General features: G+C 36.4%; 1 protein-coding gene across 7 annotated transcripts in view; it reads right to left on the bottom strand.

Annotated features, from left to right (window-relative positions):
• LUC7L2 (LUC7 like 2, pre-mRNA splicing factor) overlaps nt 1–21,329 on the bottom strand; it is a 54,601-nt gene that overhangs the window by 31,500 nt on the left and 1,772 nt on the right. The window contains exons 1-5 of one of the 7 annotated variants that reach the window (XM_061165898.1): nt 19,573–19,722; nt 16,967–17,068; nt 12,729–12,805; nt 9,977–10,047; nt 8,310–8,404 (exon numbers count right to left, since the gene is read on the bottom strand). In XM_061165898.1, the coding sequence (XP_061021881.1) occupies nt 8,310–8,404; nt 9,977–10,034 (153 nt within the window). In that variant the 5' untranslated portion in view covers nt 10,035–10,047; nt 12,729–12,805; nt 16,967–17,068; nt 19,573–19,722. Of the gene's footprint in view, nt 1–8,309; nt 8,405–9,976; nt 10,048–12,728; nt 12,806–16,966; nt 17,069–19,572; nt 19,723–19,765; nt 19,850–20,753; nt 20,847–21,329 lie in introns of those variants that run through there. The other 6 variants (XM_061165895.1, XM_061165899.1, XM_061165896.1 and 3 more) reach the window with 6 other exon arrangements.

Below are 21,329 nucleotides of genomic sequence, written 5' to 3'. Positions count from 1 at the left end.
TTTCATCTATTATTATATGTTTGCTCTGTGTTCACAGCCTGTATCTTCTGAACAATGCATTTATAACTCCATCCCACCTTTCTCAATAAATAGCCTCAGAGAACACACTACTTCAGATTTGTTAAAATGCACTTTATAAAACTGTTCCTACGTCTAAAAAAGACCTAAAGAGTTCAGAGACAGAGTGATGATTCCTAGTTTTCAAATAATAAACATTTATCGAGAGCCATTGTACAGAAAACCAAACTTATGGGAACTACCTGGCAGCTGCGGAGGGTCAGGTTCAATCCCTGGGAACTAAGACCCACAAAACACCCTGCCCCGCCCCAGAAGAAAAACCAACGTGACAGCGAAAGATACTGACCAAGTGCCAGGGGATTAAAAACAATCTGCTTGCACAATGACTTCCAGACCTCATTCTTCTTTGCTTGGAAGTTATTGGTCTTTACTACTTTATAGTGTTTCAAGAGTTATCCTAAATGACAGGTCCAAAATGTTAAGATTTACCTCAAAAAACAAACAAAAGGATGAAAAGGACATTAAGTAATTATAAACGAAATAAGGTAGCTGTGTGTAAAATACTTATGAAGCTGGTATATGGGTCTATGAAGTTCAGTATACAACTCTTTTACATATAGTTAAAATTTAAGTTTCAAAAGATTTTTTCCTCAAACTGATTCAGTAGCACAGAATAAAAATGAAAAGTAAAATTAACTTGTATTTGATCTACAAAGACTGGACATCAGCACAATGGATGCATGTGTATTTACATATATGTACTTTTGTATTTAATCATTAATCCAAGTGTCATGGACAAATAATGCTGACTGATCTTAACTAGAGAGACTAAAGTAGATCAAGACCCAGAGATGGTCTCAGGGTCTCCTTCTGAAAGACTACTTCCACAAGCCTAAAGTATATTAACTTATTTTAAGAACATGAAATGAATGCCCACAAGATTATTCAGAACAATAGAAAAGGGTTATTTCCTAAGGACAGAACCACCTGAAGCTGAATAGTTCAGGGTATTCATATCCCAAGTCAATAATACTCCAAATTATATTCAAGACTTGGTTTCAAATTTTTTTTCTTCTAATGTGGACCATTTTAAGTCTTTTTTGAATTTGTTACAGCATTACTTCTGTTTCATGTTTTCATTTTTTGGTCTCAAGGGACTGAACCAACACTCCCTGCATTTGAAGGTGAATTCCTTACCACTGGACTGCCAGGGAAGTCCCCAGGACTGGGTTTTTCTTTTTTTAATTGCAGGATAACGCTTTACAATATTGTGTTGGCTTCCGCCATACAACAATGTGAATCAGACACAAGTACACTTATGACCCCTCCCCCTCCCTCCTCAGCCTCCCCAGCCATTCCCCACTCCTATCCCTCCTAGATTGTGGCACTGTACTGGGTTGAACTCCCTGAATGTAAATTGATACAGCCGCTATGGAGAATAGTACGCAGTTTCCTTAAAAAGCTAAACTATCATATGATCCAGCAATCCCACTACTGGGCACATACCCTGAGAAAACCATAACTGAAAAAGAACATGTACCCCAGTGTTCAGAGCTGCACTATTTACAATACCTAGGACATGGAAGCAACCTAGATGTTCGTCAGCAGATGAATGGATAAAGAAGTTGTGCTACATACATACAATGGAGTATTACTCAGCCATAAAAAGGACTAGGTTTTTGAAGTTTGGCAGTAAAGATCAAATTATTCACTGGGAAGTTCTTAATGTGCCTCTGATATCCTAGGCCTCAAATGTATTTTTAATGTAAGGCATTCTCTAGAACTGCTTGTTAAAGGAATTTTTGTAAGAAACCGAGACTAAAATACCAACAGCAAGTTTGATAGTGTAAGAACACCTCAAAAGCCAATTCTGCTAAAAACCTGGGTTATCTGGCAGTTTCACAAATTGGGAAGCTCTAGAAACTGGGGTCATAGAAATTAGGGGGAAAAAATTTCAAGCTAGTAATCTGGGCCCGTTTTTTATTTTGCTTTCCTTCTTTTTTTATTTTAGCCATGCCACAGCAGCTTAAGGAATATCTCAGTTCCTTGACCAGGGAATGAATCCAGGCCACGGCAGTGAGAATGCTAAATCCTAATCACTAGATCACTAGGGAACCTAATGTTAAAAACACTTGCTTAAAAATGTTTAAGTGTCCCAAAACAAACCCTTTCCAGAGAAAAGGTTATGAAGGTTTAAATTATCTACAGACTTTTTCACATATGCATATGAAACCACTGCTGGCATGTTTTGGTAAGTAATTCAAAATCAAGATACACTCCTTATCCATTAGAAGGTTAACACTTTTTTCCACAATCATCAATTTTTGAACTTAAAGCTAGTTCTGAAAAACACTTGTTTCATGTCCTACTTTTGGGTGATTGATTATTCATGTTAACACAAGGGAAGAACACCATTCTAGATGTTAGAGACACAGCACTGAACGAAACGTGTCTGCTCTCACTATGCAATTTACATTCTACTTAGTGACTAAGAAAATTTTGTGCAGGTTTATTTCTTATCACTGCTTCTCTAAACTTTCGTGGCTCCTTTAAATTTGTACTATCAAAGACACTTCAGCAGTTGTTAAGTTCAGGTTTGTAGGTATTCAAGGAGCTGACTTGAACCAGGTCTCAAGAGAGAGAAGCAATAAAGGAGTTCTGATTAATAAAAATTTCATTTTGGATAAAACCCAGAACCTACTGGGGACACTGAGGATTTTTGACAACCAGTACTCCCACCCAATCACTTCGAAGAGGCAGATAAAATTTTACCCTATCCCTGTCCCTAAGTATTTCTCCTGGAGTCCGAAGTCAAGCGGGCCTTCGGAAGCATCACTACAAACAAAGCTAGTGGAGGTGATGGAATTTCAGCTGAGCTATTTAAAGTCCTAAAATAAGATGCTGTTAAAGTGCTGCACTCAATATGTCAGCAAATTTGGAAGACTCAGCAGTGGCCACAAGACTGGAAAAGGTCAGTTTTCATTCCAATCCCAAAGAAAGACAATGTCAAAGAATGTTCAAACTACTGCACAATTGCACTCATCTCACATGCTAGCAAAGTAAAGCTCAAAATTCTCCAATCCAGGCTTCAATAGTACGTGAACTGAGAACTTCCAGATGTTCAAGCTGGATTTAGGAAAGGCAGAGGAACCAGAGATCAAATAGCCAACATCCACTGGACCATAGAAAAGGCCAGAGAGTTTCAGAAAAACATCTACTTCTGCCTTATTGACTACACCAAAGTCTTTGACTATGTGGACCACAACAAACTATGGAAAATTCTTCAAGAGATGGGAATACCAGACCACCTTACCTGTCTCCTGAGAAATCTGTATGCAGGTCAAGAAGCAACAGTCAGAACCAGACATGGAACAACAGACTGGTTCCAAATTGGGAAAGGAGTACATAAAGGCTGTATATTGTCACCCTGCTTATTTAACTTATATGCAGAGTACATCATGCAAATTGCCGGGCTGGAGGAAGCACAAGCTGGAATCAAGATCGCCGAGAGAAATAATCAGCAACCTCAGCTATGCAGATGACACCACCCTTATGGCAGAAAACAAAGAGGAACTGAAGAGCCTTTTGATGAAAGTGGAAGAGAGTGAAAAAGTTGGCTTAAAGCTCAACATTCAGAAAACAAAGATCATGGCATCCAGTCCCATCACTTCATGGCAAACAGATGGGGAAATAATGGAAATAGTGACAGACTTGATTTTCTTGGGCTCTAAAATCACTGCAGATGGTGACTGTAGCCATGAAATTAAAAGATGCTTGCTCCTTGGAAGAAAAGTTATGACCAACCTAGACAGCATATTAAAAGGCAGAGACATTACTTTGCTGTCAAACGTCTGTCTAGTCAAAGCTATGGTTTTCCCAGCAGTCATGTATGGACATGGGAGTTGGACCATAAAGAAAGCCGAGTACCGAAGAAGGCATACTTTTGAAATGTGGTGTAGAAGACTCTTGAGAGTCCCTTGGACTGCAAGGAAATCAAACCAGTCAATCCTAAAGGAAATCAGTCCAAATATTCATTGGAAGGACTGATGCTGAAGCTCCAATACTTTGGCCACCTGATGCAAAGAACTGACTCACTGAAAAAGACCCTGATGCTGGGAAAGATTGAAGGCAGGAAGAGAAGGGGACAACAGAGAATGAGAGGGCTGAATGGCATGACTATATGGACATGAGTTTAAGCAAGTTCTGGGAGTTGGTGATGGACAGGGAAGCCTGGCGTGCTGCAGTCTGTGAGGTTGCAAAAAGTCAGATACGACTGAGCAACTGAACTGAAGTATTTCTCAAAATCAGCTCTTTACAACGTAAAACATTAAAGAAGCATTTGGATTAAAATAACTCTAAGATTGCTTTGTGGTATAATATACCATGATTATTTGTGAGACATCTGAGAAAGACAATTTCTCTGAATCTTAATTTTTCTATCTATATAAAACGATGGCCTTAAGCTAGAAGACATGATGGCCTGTCAACACTAAAATTATGCTACAGTGAAGTCTGTAAGAAAATTAGTAGGGGCCATTTTTGAATTTAGGATAGATGTATTATGAGTATACATTCCCATCCCTGCAGATCTTTGTTTCAATCTCTGATGCCACCTGCTTCAAATTTAATGCCTTCTGTAAATTATTACCATTACATACCTTTTCCTCAGGTTACTAGAAACTAGATGCAAAGATTTTTTTAAGCACTTCAATATCCTTATCTTTCCTTAGGTAATATATGAACCAGAAATAATGTGGTTTATTTTGGTGGAGGGAGGGAGCAGGGGGCGATGACAACTCTTAGGTTTTTTGTTTTGCCTAAATCTGAAAGGGGGTGCTGTTTACTTTATTCATGCCAAATATAAAGAGACAACTAAATGGACCAAAGGATGAAGAGTGAGACAAACAAAAAGTTCTAGATGAATACGAAAATAATCCAAGCTTTTGAAATAGAAGGAAATGGCAATCCACTCCAGTATTCTTGCCTGGGAAATCCCATGGACAGAGGAGCCTGGCGGGCTACAGAACATGGGTCACATGGACTTAGCGACTAAACAAACAACTATATTTGTATGTATGTATGTATGTGTGTGTGTGTAAACACTGTGTGTGTGTGTAAAACACTGAATCTCTCTGCTGTATACCTGAAACTAATACAACTTTGTAAATCAACTATACTCCAAAAAAATAAAAAAGTTATACCAAAGTACCAGACTAAAGAAAAGTACAATGCTACAGGGGCATTTTCATCAAAGTGAATTTCAAAAATATTCCAAATTGTCAGTTATGAGTATATTTTCAGAAACCATACCCTTTATCTCCAAGTACTCAGTATAAAGTTCAACCTTTTTATAATAATAATAAAGAAAAGCCAGAAAATATATTTCTGTATTATCTTCTGCTAAATAATCTAGACCACTGATGAGTCCTATTCTGCTGGAAGTGACAGATCTGAGGAACAAGATCTGGAAAACTAAAAGGCAACTTTCAGTTATAAAACAAACAAAAAGCACTATTAAATCAACAGTTACAATTCGGTTCTTTTCATCTTTGATCCAACAGGTCAAAAAAGTATCTTCAACATAGAGAGATGTGAACTATTAGATTCTGTGCCAGAAAAGCATTAGTCCTACAGAGATTGGTTGCTAAAGAAGTCAGAGCTCTGTAATTAAAAACCACATGTACATAGAATAAAGTGCTATAAACAGCCCTTTTTAGTATTATAGTAAGGGTCATGAGACAATCACTCATGGGTGGTTTCAAGTTCTTAAGTTCACCACTCTAGGCAACCTTGGACTGTTAACAAAATTCTAGAGCCAGCCCTGAAAATTTTGCTTAAGAGGCTCATAAGAACTTAACTACATCCTTACATAAATGACAATCTCTTGCCTATTAAGCTGACATAAAGAAGATATGTCTCATAAAGAACTTTCCTAACAAGTGCCTTTCGAAGGTCATTCGCTATTTTTCATGTGATTCAAAACATCAATTTTAAGCTTCACTGTAAGAAAAATGTTACAAATTAAAATAGTATTTTTCTATCATCAATTTTAAGATGCACATTACAGAGATAAATCCACCAGCAAGAATTTTACAATGAAAGTCTAACACCAACATGATGAAGGATTAAGTATTACCTACAGAGTGTAAGATATAGTGAATAAAACTAGAGCTCAGAAAATTTGGTTTTGGTCCCAGTTTTACTTTAAATCAACAGAACTGAATGATTTTGAATAAATCACTTTACTATCATTAAGGCTAACTATGGAACATATACTCAACAAATTGTTTTACCCAATATAGAAATAAATGAGTGTAACTGAATTATATAATTATAAAATGCAAAAGAACAACCGTGATGTCAGATTTTTTAATTATTAAATGCCATACCTGAAGAATGTAATAATACGTCAGTCTTGCTATTGCTGGTTTTAAAGTACCAAAAACTTAAATTCTGCCACTTATCAACTAATCTTGTTCACAAAATTCATTTGAAGTGATAATTTATCCATTAAGTATCATTAAGTGTTAAAACAGTAAATGTGAAGAATCAAATACCACCACAGATAACTACAGATAATAGAGATTTCAATCATATTACAGCAGAGCAGAATATTTTAATTATGCAAATCCTAAAGAGTAGATATAAAGGTTTAATAGAGATATCTGTCACGGTCCTAATTCAAGCACTGAGAAACCAGCATGCTTGCCTTGTAATATACTGATACTTAAAAAAAAAATAAGTATTTATATATTTTTTAAATGTTAGCACTTTTATTCCTTTTAACTTATATAATATAGTTTCAATGGTCCTTCCTACTGGAAAAAGACAAGTATAGTAGTGTTAGCCACTCAGTCATGTCCGCCTCTTTGGGACCCCATGGACTGTAGCCCGCCAGGCTCCTCTGTCCATGGGATTCTCCAGGCAAGAATACTGGAGAGGACTGCCATTCCCTTCAGAGGACCCTTCCTGACCCAGGGATCAAAACCAGGTCTCCTGCATTGCAGGCAGATTCTTTACCGTTTGAGCTACAGGGAAGACCAAAATACTGAAGTGGGTAGTGGTAGTCAGAATACTGGAGTGGGTAGCCTTTCCCTTCTCCTGGGGATCTTCCCAACCCAAGGATCGAACCCAGGTCTCCCACATTGCAGGCAGATTTCTTCCCCTGAGCCACAGGGGAAGCCCAAGAATACTGGAGTGGGTAGCCTATCCCTTCTCCAGCGGATCTTCTTGACCCAGGAATCAAACTGGGTCTCCTAAACTGCAGGTGTATTCTTTACCTACTGGGCTATCAGGGAAGCCCCCAAAAGACAGGTTTTTGTTTTTGTTTTTTTTAATAAAAAATGCCTGGATACCTGTACATTTGGGGTATTTTACTCCTCCTATCAAAAAGACACCACTCATGAAGACTCCACATTTCCACTGCAGGGAATGTGGGTCTCATCCCTCATCAGGGAACTAACATCCCACGTCTTACAGCAGAAGAAACCATTCATTTAGACATCTTTAATTAAGGGACCTCACTGCTTCTGCAAATGAAGTATGAAATCCTTTCATTTTAGAAAAATGACAAAAGTCAGCTAAATATTTAGGCCCTACCAGCCCTCCTCTGCTATCCCTGTGACCAGGCGCTCTTGAAAGTATCATTTCAATCAAATCCAAAACCCAGGTAACCAAATCCTTTTTTCTAAAGGTCCATGATCATGTGATTTATCCACCAAATTAAAAATAATAATACTTTAAGGTAAACTAACATCACTAGATGTAGAATATAAATTAAGTGAGCTTTATGTATTATCAGGAGTAAGCAAAATAGTAAGTGAGTTTTAACCAACAATACTACTCACAAACTTTACTGTGAATTTAATTACCAACATACTGCTTCACAATAATTTCTACAATACAAATGTGCAGAAATCTTAATGAAAATGTAAACTGTTTTGGATAAAAGTCTACTATGCTCAACACTGAAGCAAACAATTTAAAAAATCATTTACATTATTTCTAAACTAAAAATGTAACTGCTGTATTATAACTGCCTCTTTGTTCCAAATAAATGCTCTAAAGAATGGCAAATATTATAAAGTAAAATAGCAATAATTTCTGTGAGGAATCCCATTATTGCAGAACTAAATAATCAACCTGAATATAATGGATGTAAATTTCTCTGCTAACAAGTGTTTTTTTAAAAAAATCACTGCATAGTAATTTGACACAAAACTAAGACTTTATCAAGTAGTTTGTTTTTGTAGTATACCAACAATAAAACAATAGATTTAATAAATACATACAGTTCCAGACAGGACATCATGGGGGCAACAGTTGAGAAGGTGACTCTTGCATACTCTGTCATCACTGAATTTGATTCGTTGACGAGTAGTGTCTCCTGTAATAGAGGAAAGTTAATAACATTCAAGGTTAGACATTTGGAAAATATGTATTTTCTGAGAGCCCTACTAACACTAGCTTTTTATGTGTGGCTATATACACACATTTATAAATCACCTCAAGAGGGGTTAGTTTATATAATATCCTACAGAAAAACTATTTTAGACAACATGCAGTTGCAGTACGTGTACTGCACATGTAATTCAAACAGTCAAAGTGGGAAAGCAATGCATTCTGTTAAACAGAGTACTTCAGAAAAGCACAGGATTTAGAGCAGGAATGGACCTTAAAGATTATTGAGTCCAACTCCTTTATACTGAAGATGAGAAAACTGAGGACCCAAGAGGTTAAACGACTTGCAGCAGACCCACTAGGAGAATTTCTATTGGTATACGATGTTCCCTATGTTGACACTAAGCACTGATTTATTCTGTAATTATTTACATTAATTGAAAAACATAAAAAGTAATCTTGCAATCATTGCATACACACTGCGAATCCCCACTGAACCCCAGACGCCATTTCTTCCACTATTTTGTTCCAGCTGAAGTGTCTCCCTTTTGCTGCTGGGAGGAGTTAGAGAGGGTAGAATGACGTGTTTAAGAGTGTACAAACCTGGAAGAAGGACTTACACACCAGTCAAACAAAGGCACATTGCCTAAATGAAACATTTAACTTAATGGCTCCAAAGGTTCCATACCTCCCAAGTTTTAGGTAGTCTGTGCTATAAATGGCCAAAGTGGGTACATTTAAATTTATTCTGTCTTCATTTAACACAATACACCTCCTAGGCAACAGAAGCTTCCGACCTGCTAGTCAAACATGCCTATCTACTCAAAACTTGAAAAAATCTAAGAAAAAGAAAGGTAACTATCTCTAATAACAACAACAAAAAAATAGATGTTAGTTACGATTTTTTTTGCTTCAAATCTCTTTGGGAAGGGGTAACTCTTAAGGATGGTTTCCTCTAAGGAGACTGATTAAGCCCTAGGAAATGAAAGTGTTTTATTTTTAGCCTTATATTGACATAGTCATTGATGAATGAAAACCTACTGGTGAATTACTGAAGCAAGAACTGTTGGTACCAAAACAGACTGTAAATAACACTGTACTAAAACTTTCATCGATGAAGAGATTCAATTGTTTGTTTTTCACATGTGAGTAACAAAAAAGGTTAAAACTTTACCCCTTTCACATGGTATTATTTTAAAGAGCTTAACTCAAAGTCAATTAAATACTATCATTTTTAGGTGAGGAAGATTTTGTTCAGATTGTTTTAACTTGGTTAAAAAGACTTAAAGAACACATAATTTGCAATCATGGTTTATAAAATGTTAAGAACAGTAACTTATCGCTAAAACAGCTTCAGAGCAGTTCAACAATAGGTTTTCTAGAGGCTAGTCTCTAGTTAAAGTATGTTATTTTTGACACCACAATTTGGAGTAATTCATTTAGTGTTCACGCCTGCTACTATAATAAAGGTTATTTTGATGGTCCTTTTTTCCTTTTAAACACAACTGCTTTTTGTTCCACATTCATTAACACATCTGAAAAGTTAGTGATAACTCACGGCTCGGCGAATGCGGGGCCTTTCTGACACTCCCTTGCAGATTGAAGTAGGCAGGCATAGATACATTGAACCTTTACAAATAAAACAAGGGGCCAGATTGTTCAGTTTGTATAGAATAGACTCTGCCAGCAATTTCAATACAGCATCTAGAAGTACATGTTGACTGTAAAGATTCTTGTATATGAAAACAAAAGTGAACAAAATCAGGGCTGGTGGGGGGGTGTTTTCTGTGTTTTGACTTAACAAGTATAAACCCTGGAGAAGAATATGACTGATCGTAGCTAAAAGTCCAAGGCTGGAGCTCTGTAAAGTGGTCCCTGGGCCAACTGGGTTTTAGAAAAAAATTTTTTATAAAGCAAATTTCATCAAGACTGATCAGGGCCTTAAGCTCATGTCAGACTGGTACTCTGATGAGCTCACATCAGAATGGCAATGCCAAAAGCCATGAGGCTTTTTGCTTCCTCACATGTAAGAAAAAAATATTTTACCTTAAATCTGTACTCAAATTATGCTAAGAAATTTAAACATAAATTTTTGAAGAGGAAAAAAACTTCTAGAAGTCCCCTGCCACAATTATCTAAGCTTTTCAGTAATGCAACAGCAGTATCGTTTCAGTGCTTTGTCAAACTAATGGCTCAAGAATATTTCAAGCCAAGCTTTAGAGTAAAATTAAGATTTTAGAAGTTTTACTAGTTAAGCATTTTGTAAGAAATCACAACATAAATCCAATATTAACATATGTGCCTTGAAGACACTGCTATCAGATAAAATGTAAACAGTTTCAAATATGAATTAAACAAGATTATCCCAAATGAGTTTGGGAATACTAAAAAAAAGTATCAGTTTCTATAAACACCAAAAAGTATTTTTAATTAATCTTCACTGCATATAAATGTCTGCTCTATTTGATAACTGCAGCAAACACAATAAACACAGTTATCAAACATCAGCCTGCACAGTAATCTTTATAAACAAAGAAATAATAAAATTCCTAATAATTTGAGATAAAAAATGAAAAGGATTAGCAACTGAGTATCTGTCTATTGCTATTTTTAAAATTTCACTTAAGAGACCTTAAGGTTAACATTCTAAGATAATTTGGCTATATTACCATGTAGTATTTAATAAATTTATTTGGGCTTATACCATGAAAGTATCATCTGACTAATCAAAGAATTTTAAAATAAAAATACTAGCAATTTTGATTTCTGTCAATATATCTGGCCCAAACCATGTTTTTCAAAAGAAACTAGGTAAAACAGCACTCACTGAAAAACAAAGTTGGGGAGAGGGGCTGTAATTAACAAGGAACAAATATGAACCAAATCTCCTTACAAGAAATTATTTTATTAATCAAATGTACTTCAAATATACTTTATCTTTGGGGTTTCTGGGTATGTATTCACTATAAAAATAACCTAAGTTAAACAACTGCCCCATTACACTAATACTGGATCCAAACCAAAGAATCAAGCCGACTCCTGAAGATATCCTCTGTGCCGGGCAATGGGTTTACAAAGAGGCATTTAATTAAGACAAGCTCTCTACCCTCAAGGAGCCCATCACTTTCCTAGAGAAAAGAGGGTATTTAAATACAGTAACAACAAAAGGGGGCATGATCCAAGTGCCAAATGAATGTTTATAATGGATGGAATACTATCAAACAGTAGTACTTCAGGAATTCTAAGACTACAATGACCACAAGGACTGAAGAGGTTAGAGGAGGCTTTGTGCAATAGATAGAAGCCATTATTTGAAGGAAAGATAGGACTTAGACCAAAAGAATGGGCAAAGAAGAGCATTCCAAACTGGCATACCATCTTTGACAAAGGAAGGCAAGAAGGTTTGGGAAATCATATCTGGCTTTGGCAAATGGTTTCATGTAGGGCAATAGCAAGATTATTTTCAGGGTAAAATCTTGTTTCTTTAATTTCTTCCCCCAGATTTTACATGTGTAAACAAAGAAAAAGCTTAAAAATAATGAGGCAGAGATTAGATCAAGTTAACACAATTTACAACAAAATGCCCTACCCATAAAAATATGGCAGACTCTCTTCTCTATAACCTCCATGATGCTAATTAATTAGGCTCTGTAGATAACCATAATGGTAAGGATTGAGATTAAAACCTTGATTTAGAACTTTGAAAGAAAAAGTGTTCTTTATTTTAAAGGAAGCACCAAAATTTCTATTTTTTCTACCAAACAACTAACTTCAGAGTAACCTCTCTCTGTTCCTCAACCCCCTCAAGGGCTTCATGAATCCTAACCCATATTTGGGAACAACTAAGTCACAGGTGTACAATAAAAACTAGAACGCACGTTGTTCCTCTTAAACAATGTTCCTCAGTAACATTAATGGAACCTGAGGTGCTACCAAAGCAACTTCACTCAGGGAATATGGACAGGTCACTCTAAAAAGGCGACTTCTGTCCAAACTACTCAAAAGCTACTATTCTCAAAATCCCCTTCAATCTGTAGGGAGAAAAAGCTAGGCCCACTGTAAATCCCAACACTGCCACTGTATGGTCCTGCCTCTTCTGAAACAGACTTGCATTTAAACTGCAGTAGTAACACTTAAAATTTTGGCCTATATGGTATCTAACATCGTTTTACATGGTGCATGCTATTTCCCCAATATCCACCCCCTCCCTTCCAGTGCCAACCACCCTCTCCCTCCCATACAAACAATAAATCAAATCAATTTTCATAGATTTAGGTGCTATTTTTAAAAACATCAAAATTTTACTTTACCCATTCTCTCCGATGCTCCCTGTATTTTTTTAAGCTGTGAGTGGATGACCATGCTATGTGATCAACAACTGTGAAGGCTAAGCAAAAGTGAACTGAGTTTAGTATTGTAATTTCAAAAGAACCTTAAAGTTTGTAATATTTGACATATATAATGGTATGCAGAATCCTTATTTTACTGCATTTTATCAGGCATTAATGGCAAGCAATTTATAAAAACAACTAATTAGTATTTCTTTTGTACAGAATTAGCTTAAAGCTTAGCTTAGAGAAAACAGAGGGAAAAACTCAACAGCACACAAAGCAAACAGAAGCATCCTAGTTTAGAAACGGGGCCAAGAGGGGAAAAGCTCTCCCACGTTCTCTGATGTGACAATCAAATCCTTCCCCTCCCCACAGGTATACTTGTTGGGGCCCTGTGTCTCTGTTGGCTGGGGCAGAGTAGGCTCACTCCCTCTGGAATAAATGCCATACTCTTTCAGTGAAAGAAAAGCCAGAGCTACAAAGAGCAGTGAATAAGCTTTAAGTTTCTTTAAGCTTAAAGTTTCTTATTTCCCGTGCCCTCAAATCTTCACATGTTCCACCTTATTACCATTTCTTACCAACATAGGCTATGAGTCCGCAGAACGTGGAAACTATATAAAGACCAATTTCTAATCTAGTGCAGAGCAGGAAGAGACCTGTCCTGTGTTAGTAAACACTCATCTTCATGTTTCTGTGAAACTCTTAGGTCTTCTTGTGGAACCAATAGCTACTGCTGCACAGTAACTGTTACAGTAAAGAACAACATTGACCTTTTTTTACAGCTTTCTCCATCAGTCTCACCAACTCCCCTAACTTCTCCCACCTACCTTTGTTGTTCCTTTAGCCTGAAGCTCATCTATAACCTAAATTTAGCCTAAAGCGCACCTATAAGAATGCTTTTAAAATAATCTTCAAAGAAAAAACTCATTACTCCATTTACCTTGTTAATAAATACACTGTTTAATTCATCATATATTTATACACTACAAAGTGTTAAGTTCATTTTATGAAAGCATTCACTACCAGGTCTTAAAATAATGATCATTGATGCTTTGAAAATATTTAATATGACCTGGTACATATGAAACTTTCCAGGAACATATTTATTATGTAAGGAAAGGAAAGAAAAAATACTCAAAGATGGCAGAAGGAAAAACTAATGAGGGCATTTTCCCTTCCAAATGTAGTATCAAGTCATTTCTAACAGAACTTAGGAAATCACACCGAATACTAGTAGAGGCTTTCCTTTCCCCTAGAAAAATCCAAAAAATAAAGGTATTAAAAGGCTAGCCCTCCTAATTCATATGGTTTATCATCACAAATAGGTACTTGTATCACCCTCACCATCATATTCCCCATGACAAGCCCATTTTTAAAATGCAATGCCCACTGTGGAAGAAATTTCCAAGACAAGTTCGTTCTTGCTGAATATCAAAGACAAATAATGCTAAAATAATTTTTCAAATTTTCCAGTCTATTTGTCTGTGAAAAATCCATATAAAAATATTATAAGGAATGAAACAGAGAAACAGCCTTGTAACAGGAGAAAAAGCTTAGGGTCTTTAAGAGCTAAAAGAATGGTAAAGGAAATGTTCAAAAATAAATACTAAAGTAGCTGCATTCCAAGAATTCTATCCCACCCCTTGCCACAATCCTGTTTTCTCTCATTATAAAGCAGAGTCTTGGCCACTGGCAGGGGTCAGAGCCATCACACTTCCGCCAGGGGATGTATGCTTTAGGAAATCAACATGTTGCTCCTCTTAGATATAAGGCACACAATAGAAGTGTGTCTTGAATAAATAGTTATCCACAAATGTAGTCCTAAAAGTGGATTACATATACGTTGTTTTATGGTATATGCCATTAAGGGAAGTCAATTATTAAAAAGTTGTAGCCTGCTAAATTTTATATTTTGATGCTTACTTCAGAGCTGCAATTCTGACACAGTAACACTCATACTCTGGATATCTGGTGCCTTCTATCATCCGCAACGTTTTATACACAAAATTAGAAGTAACAAAAGCTATCTCTGACTATGAAGAAATAGCTGAAAAGAGCAGAAGAAAAAGTATTTGGCAGATCTGTCTATTAATGAGGCAAGTTTTCAATGGTTGGTGATTGCTATAAAAGCTAAGCGGAGCCTCCCCAAATCTAAAACAAAGTAAAGAAACAAAAATGGAAAAGAAATGAGAACATCAAAGGACAGAAGTGACAGACAACTCAATGATAAAGGAATTTAAAATGAAAAAACAGATTAGCATGAAGGAGACTGAGCCTTGTAAGTACTGAAACAACACAGAAGAAAATCCACTGACATATTCACAAAAAATGCCTTTGGGGGAAAGGACTAAAACAGTGAAGGAGAACCTAAGAGACTTCATTTCTAACACTTTTTTTTTTTTTTTAAGGGAAATTTACAAAACATTTGTTCAGTCTTAGAGATGTTTGGCAGTCTTTTTTAACATTTTTTCAAAATTAGATATCTATATATGTAATCAGCATACAGAATTTATCACTTACTGTACCTCTTCACTCCCTACTAGACTTTCAGTCCATCTAGGGTCAGAGTCTTATGTCACTACTTTATTGCAGAGTCAAATGACAAAAGCAGCAAATATGTCCATAATCTCTAAGGAAAAAAAAGCAAGAAAAATCTGAAGCAACCCAGCAACCTAGGGATATTCAGGTTCTAGTTGCACCAACAATTACTACATCCTAAAACACATAGGCCGGTATCAGAATACCATGTCTGGGGAAGTATTCCCTGTAATATTATGAGGCAAATTAAATCATTTTATTTATCCTCATACCAGAATTTCTGAAAATACATGGTTTCTAAAATCTGAGGGGAATCAACTTTTCCTTATTAAGCATGCCCTGACGGTTCCCTGCCCATAATGCAGAATCACAGCACTTCTCCCCAGTTTCTAGTCCATGAGTTTTCTTTGACAAATAGCCAGCACCTTTTCACAATCCCACTGTGAAACAGGCTGGTGAAATCCTGCAGAAATACTGACCACCACAGACCGGAACATTAATGGAGAGGTAAGATCAAGCTAAATAGGCAATTTCATCCTAGAAGTCTGAATGGATCTCTCTAGGGACTTCTATATCTGTCCATCTTATGGGTGTGTATTTCTATTTCTAAGGAAAAGTCATTTCTACTTAGGGGCTTAGATATGTATAGTTCAAACAGCTTTCCTTCCATGTAAGGAACTAGAACTGCATTTCCTAAAGTACAGAATTTGTACAAAAAAGTGATTTTTAGCTGTTACATAATTTCACCAGCACGACATTTTGAACACCACTCTATCACTTAGTAGTGATTATATATCATGATTAAGTCAGGAAAAAAGTTCCCACTTACTGCCTAGTATGTGTCTAATTAATACATCTAACGAGCTCTAATTTTCAGCACAGGTAAATGACAACAGAATCTAGTTTTCTCTTATAACACCATGTTGTTTTCACTGTATTTATTTTCCTGGTGACATAAGCTTTCACTTTAAAGTTAACTTAAATTTTCAGAAAGTGAGTTGACAACTAAAAATGTTAAAACAGGGTAAAAAATAGTAAAGTGATATATGTGACTAACATTTGGGAAACATTTATCTAGAACAGGGTTTCTCAAACTTTCAGTGTGCATCAGAGTCACATGGAAGGCTTCTTAAAACACAAATGGCATGCACCCAACCCCAGAACTTCTAATTTGGTAGGCCTGGAGTGGTAGGTCCAAGAATCTGTATTTCTAAGAAGTTCCCAGGTGATGCTAAGGTTGATCAGGCACCACACTTTTGAGCAACACTGATCTAGAACAACGGTCAACATGCTTTTTCTTAAAGGGCCAGATGGCAAATACTTTAAACTTACCAGCTTTCTATCTCTGCTGCAAAGCAAAGCAGCCATAGACCATATATACACAAATGGGCACAACAGTGTTCCAACAAAACTTTATTTACAAAAAGCGAGTGGGCCACAGTGCCAACCCTGATCTAAAACACACCCTCAAGAGACAGAGAAGAGTATAATGTTTAACATAGCAGTAGGACAGAATATAGAAGCCGCCAAACAGCAAGGTACATACACTATAGATACTATACATAAACATCTAACCAATTTTATTGAAAGGAAAAACTTTGTAAAGTTTAACTCTGAAAGAGAAAACTGATGTCTGCAGAAAACTGAGGTCTCAAGAAAATAAAAACAAAACAATTTACCATGCATTCAGGAGACATGACAAAAGATTCAGCAAGGGCAGCTGGTTAAATTCTTTTCATGTAGAATCACAGAGGTCAAACATCATTGCACATGGTTCACAACTAAATTAGAACATAAGGATCAGTATCTAGTGAGTGCTTTTTTAAGAAAAAAGTTTTAAAGACTCCTTTCTCTAGCCCATGTTAAATAGCCAAATATAACATTTATTCAGCTGACTGAGTTATTTTCTTCTAATGGCTTTGACTTTTCAAGTCTTAAGCTACTTAGTTAAAACACAAAACTGTAGCTAATTTCAGAGTTTTTATGAACTACTTTTCTCTACATCCTCAATAATCTTACATAACTGATTAAATGATCAAATGGCCTTGCCTTCTAATTTCTATCCTAGCAGCTGCTAGTGTATGAGAACTTAAACTGGAAAGGAACAGAAAGACTTTTGCAGGTGCTGAATCCATAAGATTCCTGTCATAAACTTACCCTTCCTCCCACTCCCTCACTCTTTCTCCAGCAAAATGTTCCAACTTTCTTCATCTTCTTACCCACAATTCTGCCATACACTGATTATTAAGTTGGGTAGTACAGTCATGTATGTGTCCTCAATGAATATACTAACAGTCCTGAGCTTTTAGGATTCCGTCCATTTTAAGCACCTTTCTGAAATTCCATTCTTGAAGAGTACCTCTCTCATTTATCTAGCCTTGCCCACAGTTTTAAGCCCTCTGCCTATCCTTGCAACCTCGAATTTGCCTGAATCCCTAGCAACTCCGAGGTTTAATATTTATATGAACCACCTGGTACTGAACACTGACTCACTAACCCTCACCCACATCCATGGCAGCTTACTTGCCTTTAACTTCCTGCTACCCATCTTAAAGATAGAGCTCACTAACATTTATTCCCATATGACATCTTAAACAAACCAAATCAAAGTATTCACTTGCTGCTTATAAAGCTTATGCACTGATAGACAAAATGATCTCTTTGGCTTTTTTTTTTTAACCAAAGCAAAGAATGTCTCAGAAGCACAGGTTTCCTTGAGGAGAGCTAAACTGTAGAAAATCCAAGAACAATGCAGAGTTGTAGGAGGTAATATTATTATTGTTTTCTGAGTTGTACTGTAGTCAGAAATATCATTCAGAGTTCAAAACTAGTTTTTTTTAAATGAATTCACTATGTGGGTGTTAACAGTTTTCAGTGTTTTGATATGCTTGGACCTCTGATAAAATCCTATATTTACTAAAACTGTTTAACTTTATGTTTAACTATTTAATGTTTGTTAAATTTTCTTAAAATATCAAAAGAATTCACAAGCTCTAGAATTAGATATATCCCATTATTATTTCAAAAAATGTGTGCTTACATATTAAAGGCTATGCCTCCTTCACTTAAAATGAATAATCCAAGTGGAATAGAAGAATGATTTACAACTGACCAAGAAATAAATGATCCATTATGTTAATGAGAGAAAATGAGGAGAAAATGCTCTCGATGTTGATGACAACTCAAGGAACACAGATTACAGTCAAGGTGATTTTATGAAGAAAATCCACTGACGAGAACACTAAAATCTTTGATTCAATATTTATTTTGAAGAAAAGCAGCGTGGTCATGCTGTCCTATATGTTCAACAGTTACGTATCACTAGTACCAGGAACAAATAACTGATTTTCTGAACTGCATTTTCCTGATTATCTCCTAGGGTGCATGTTCCTTTAACTTTACATCCTGTAAGATATAACCACCATACAATACAAATGACCAGCAAAAATATTTAATTATGGTTAATGTACTCTGTTAACTGAGAAAGTACATCATAGGTTCAGAAAGATTATCATCCAAAACAGCTAAAATTACCTGAAAGCTTTAACTTGCCCTGAACATTCCCTAACCATAATGGACAACAAATGATGCTGTAAAATTCTAATCTATATTCTGAGCCCTATAGTCTACTGGTTGTTTTTGAAGGCAGATTGCTATTTCTGGCCTGATATAACCTTTCAGAGATGGACTCTGTTCCCATTTAAGAGTTATAAGCAATTTAAGAGGTATGGAATCCTTAAAACTACATTCTGTAACTTCCCTAGTTGCTAAACTTAGAAAGTAATCTAAATATACACCCTCAATTTTGTTTAACTCCTATCCCTCAAATCTTGCAAGACCTTTCTGGGGTCAGGACTAGAGACCTCTCATAAGTAAACCGTACTTGCTGGCAAAAGGGCTTTAGCTAAGGGACACCCTTTCAACTAAACCAACAGAACAAAAATGACTAGTCTGTGTGAGGACACTAGGTTCCTCCAATCATCACACAGACAATTCAACTGAACCGCTATTTGACTTTTCCTGTGTTGCTTCTCCTTTTTAAATGGAATATTTTGGGGAAAACAAATTATCCCTCTCTTTTCTGTTACTGCTAACAACCAAAACAAAGTATTTATAAAATTTAATGTATCTTAAGATACTAATATCTACCTATGGTTTCTTCCTTTTAAAAAATTTAAAATATACTTATTTGTCAACATTTTTGAGGATAACATAAGAAATTACTTGGCTTCTCATTTAACAAAGTATAGATTTAACTTGAGGCAAAAAAGGTTAAGTGACTTACCCAAGGTTACAATTAGAGGTACAGCTGGGGCTAGAAACCAGGTCTCCTGAGTCTCAGCCCAGTGCTCTTTTCCTTAGCCCATGATGCCTTATCAGAAAAATCCAAATACAGTCAGACCCCCAGTTACATGGGTATGAGTTACACTGATTCACATATACAAACTTTATATAGTGTGACCAATGTTTCAACTCACGCGGTACCCTGCTTCCATTTATGCAGTATGCCAGGCATCGGCACGATTTTCAGTGGCACACAGGCGGTTGCCACCACCAGGGCCCTAGGCAAAATTGCAAAGAAGGCAAAGTTTGTCTTTGGCCCTCCCACTTCCCTTATGCATTCCTCTCCCACCTCCTGGTCATCCCCCTGCCCAGCCTCCCAGCGCGATCATGCTGCCCTCTGGTTGTTCAAAGCCTCCCACTTCCACCACTCACCCAGGACTGTTCTTTCTGGAAGTGCCCAGTGATCCAAAATTACCTCACCTTTTCCCTACTAAAAGTCCCTCTTCTGAGAATTTCAGTAAAGTTTTGGTCATCTACATGATTAACTGATTTAAGTAATTCCAAGTTACATTTAACAGCCAAATCTCCAAGGAGTTTAAAAAGGAACTAATTAAAAATTCTGATTTGGGGGCGGGAAAGAGGAAATAAATCCTCCTTAGAGGGACAAAGGAAGTACAGGTGCCCTGGCTCCCTGCGCCACTTCAGACTCCCTCACAGACAGCACTCTAAGGGCAGAGGGGGGTTACTGCCACCCTGACAAAAAGGCAGTGGCTGCTTTAGAGTCAGTCTCTGGGGTTAAAAAAAAAAATTGGACACAGCTGCTTTAAATACTCTCCTACCTACCTTCTCCATCTCTCTCCCACCCCTTGGACCCCACTTCCACTTCTTAGTAACCATTCCCTTAAGCTGTTCCTGTGTCCAACACAAAGCTTCCCATTATATAATTTCAAATTACATGGTGTTATTCAGGAAGGTGTCCGTATTCCCTATCCTTGGATAACTTGAAGTTGACTGAATACTTAAAAAAAAAATACTAATTATTTGAAGGTCCTGGATAAGATGAGTATATAAACTCATTAACTATGTGGTAAGAAGGAAAAGTATGCTCCGATTCCTACGTACATAAAAGAACTAATCTGGGTATCTAAAAAACATTCTCCTTGAAAGTAGTATGTTTCTTACTTCTAGCCCAACACAGCAGTGAAAATCCAGTCATTTCAGCTAAAATAATATCGTGGACTTGTAAACATGAGTTCATGGGTAAATCCTCTTAGTCTGGAGGCAAAAAAAAAATCCAGTAACAGACACATAAAAATATAAATTTATCTGTATACAAAGCAGAGTGGATTTTAAGAAACGCAAGTTTCTGCGGATTACACACATAGGAAAAATATGTATGTATGTATATGTGTGAGTACACACACACACACACACACACATATATTTTAATTCAGTTTTACAATAGTAGATTGCAGTCTAGTTTGGAAATTTATCAGGTGATAATAGTTGCTTTGATCCAACTGCCCTCCCAGTAAAATTAGGAAACTAAATCCATGAGGAAGGTACCAAAAATGGCATCCAACTAGGATTAATAGGATCGTGTAAACTATGTCTTAAGTAAAATGATTTCTATAATTTTACTACAAAGATTAGTTATTCTGTTAGTTAAAATCCTGAATTAAGCCCCTTCTTCAAAATGGAAAAGGAGCAATGTTAAATAAACGCTACAGTTTTAAAACCACTCTAACCTAAAAGTGA

The sequence above is a fragment of the Dama dama genome, chromosome 18 (assembly GCF_033118175.1).
Source record: "Dama dama isolate Ldn47 chromosome 18, ASM3311817v1, whole genome shotgun sequence".
Lineage (NCBI taxonomy): Eukaryota > Metazoa > Chordata > Mammalia > Artiodactyla > Cervidae > Dama > Dama dama.
Note: the sequence above shows the minus strand (reverse complement) of the source record. Positions and strands in the feature narration are given on the sequence as shown.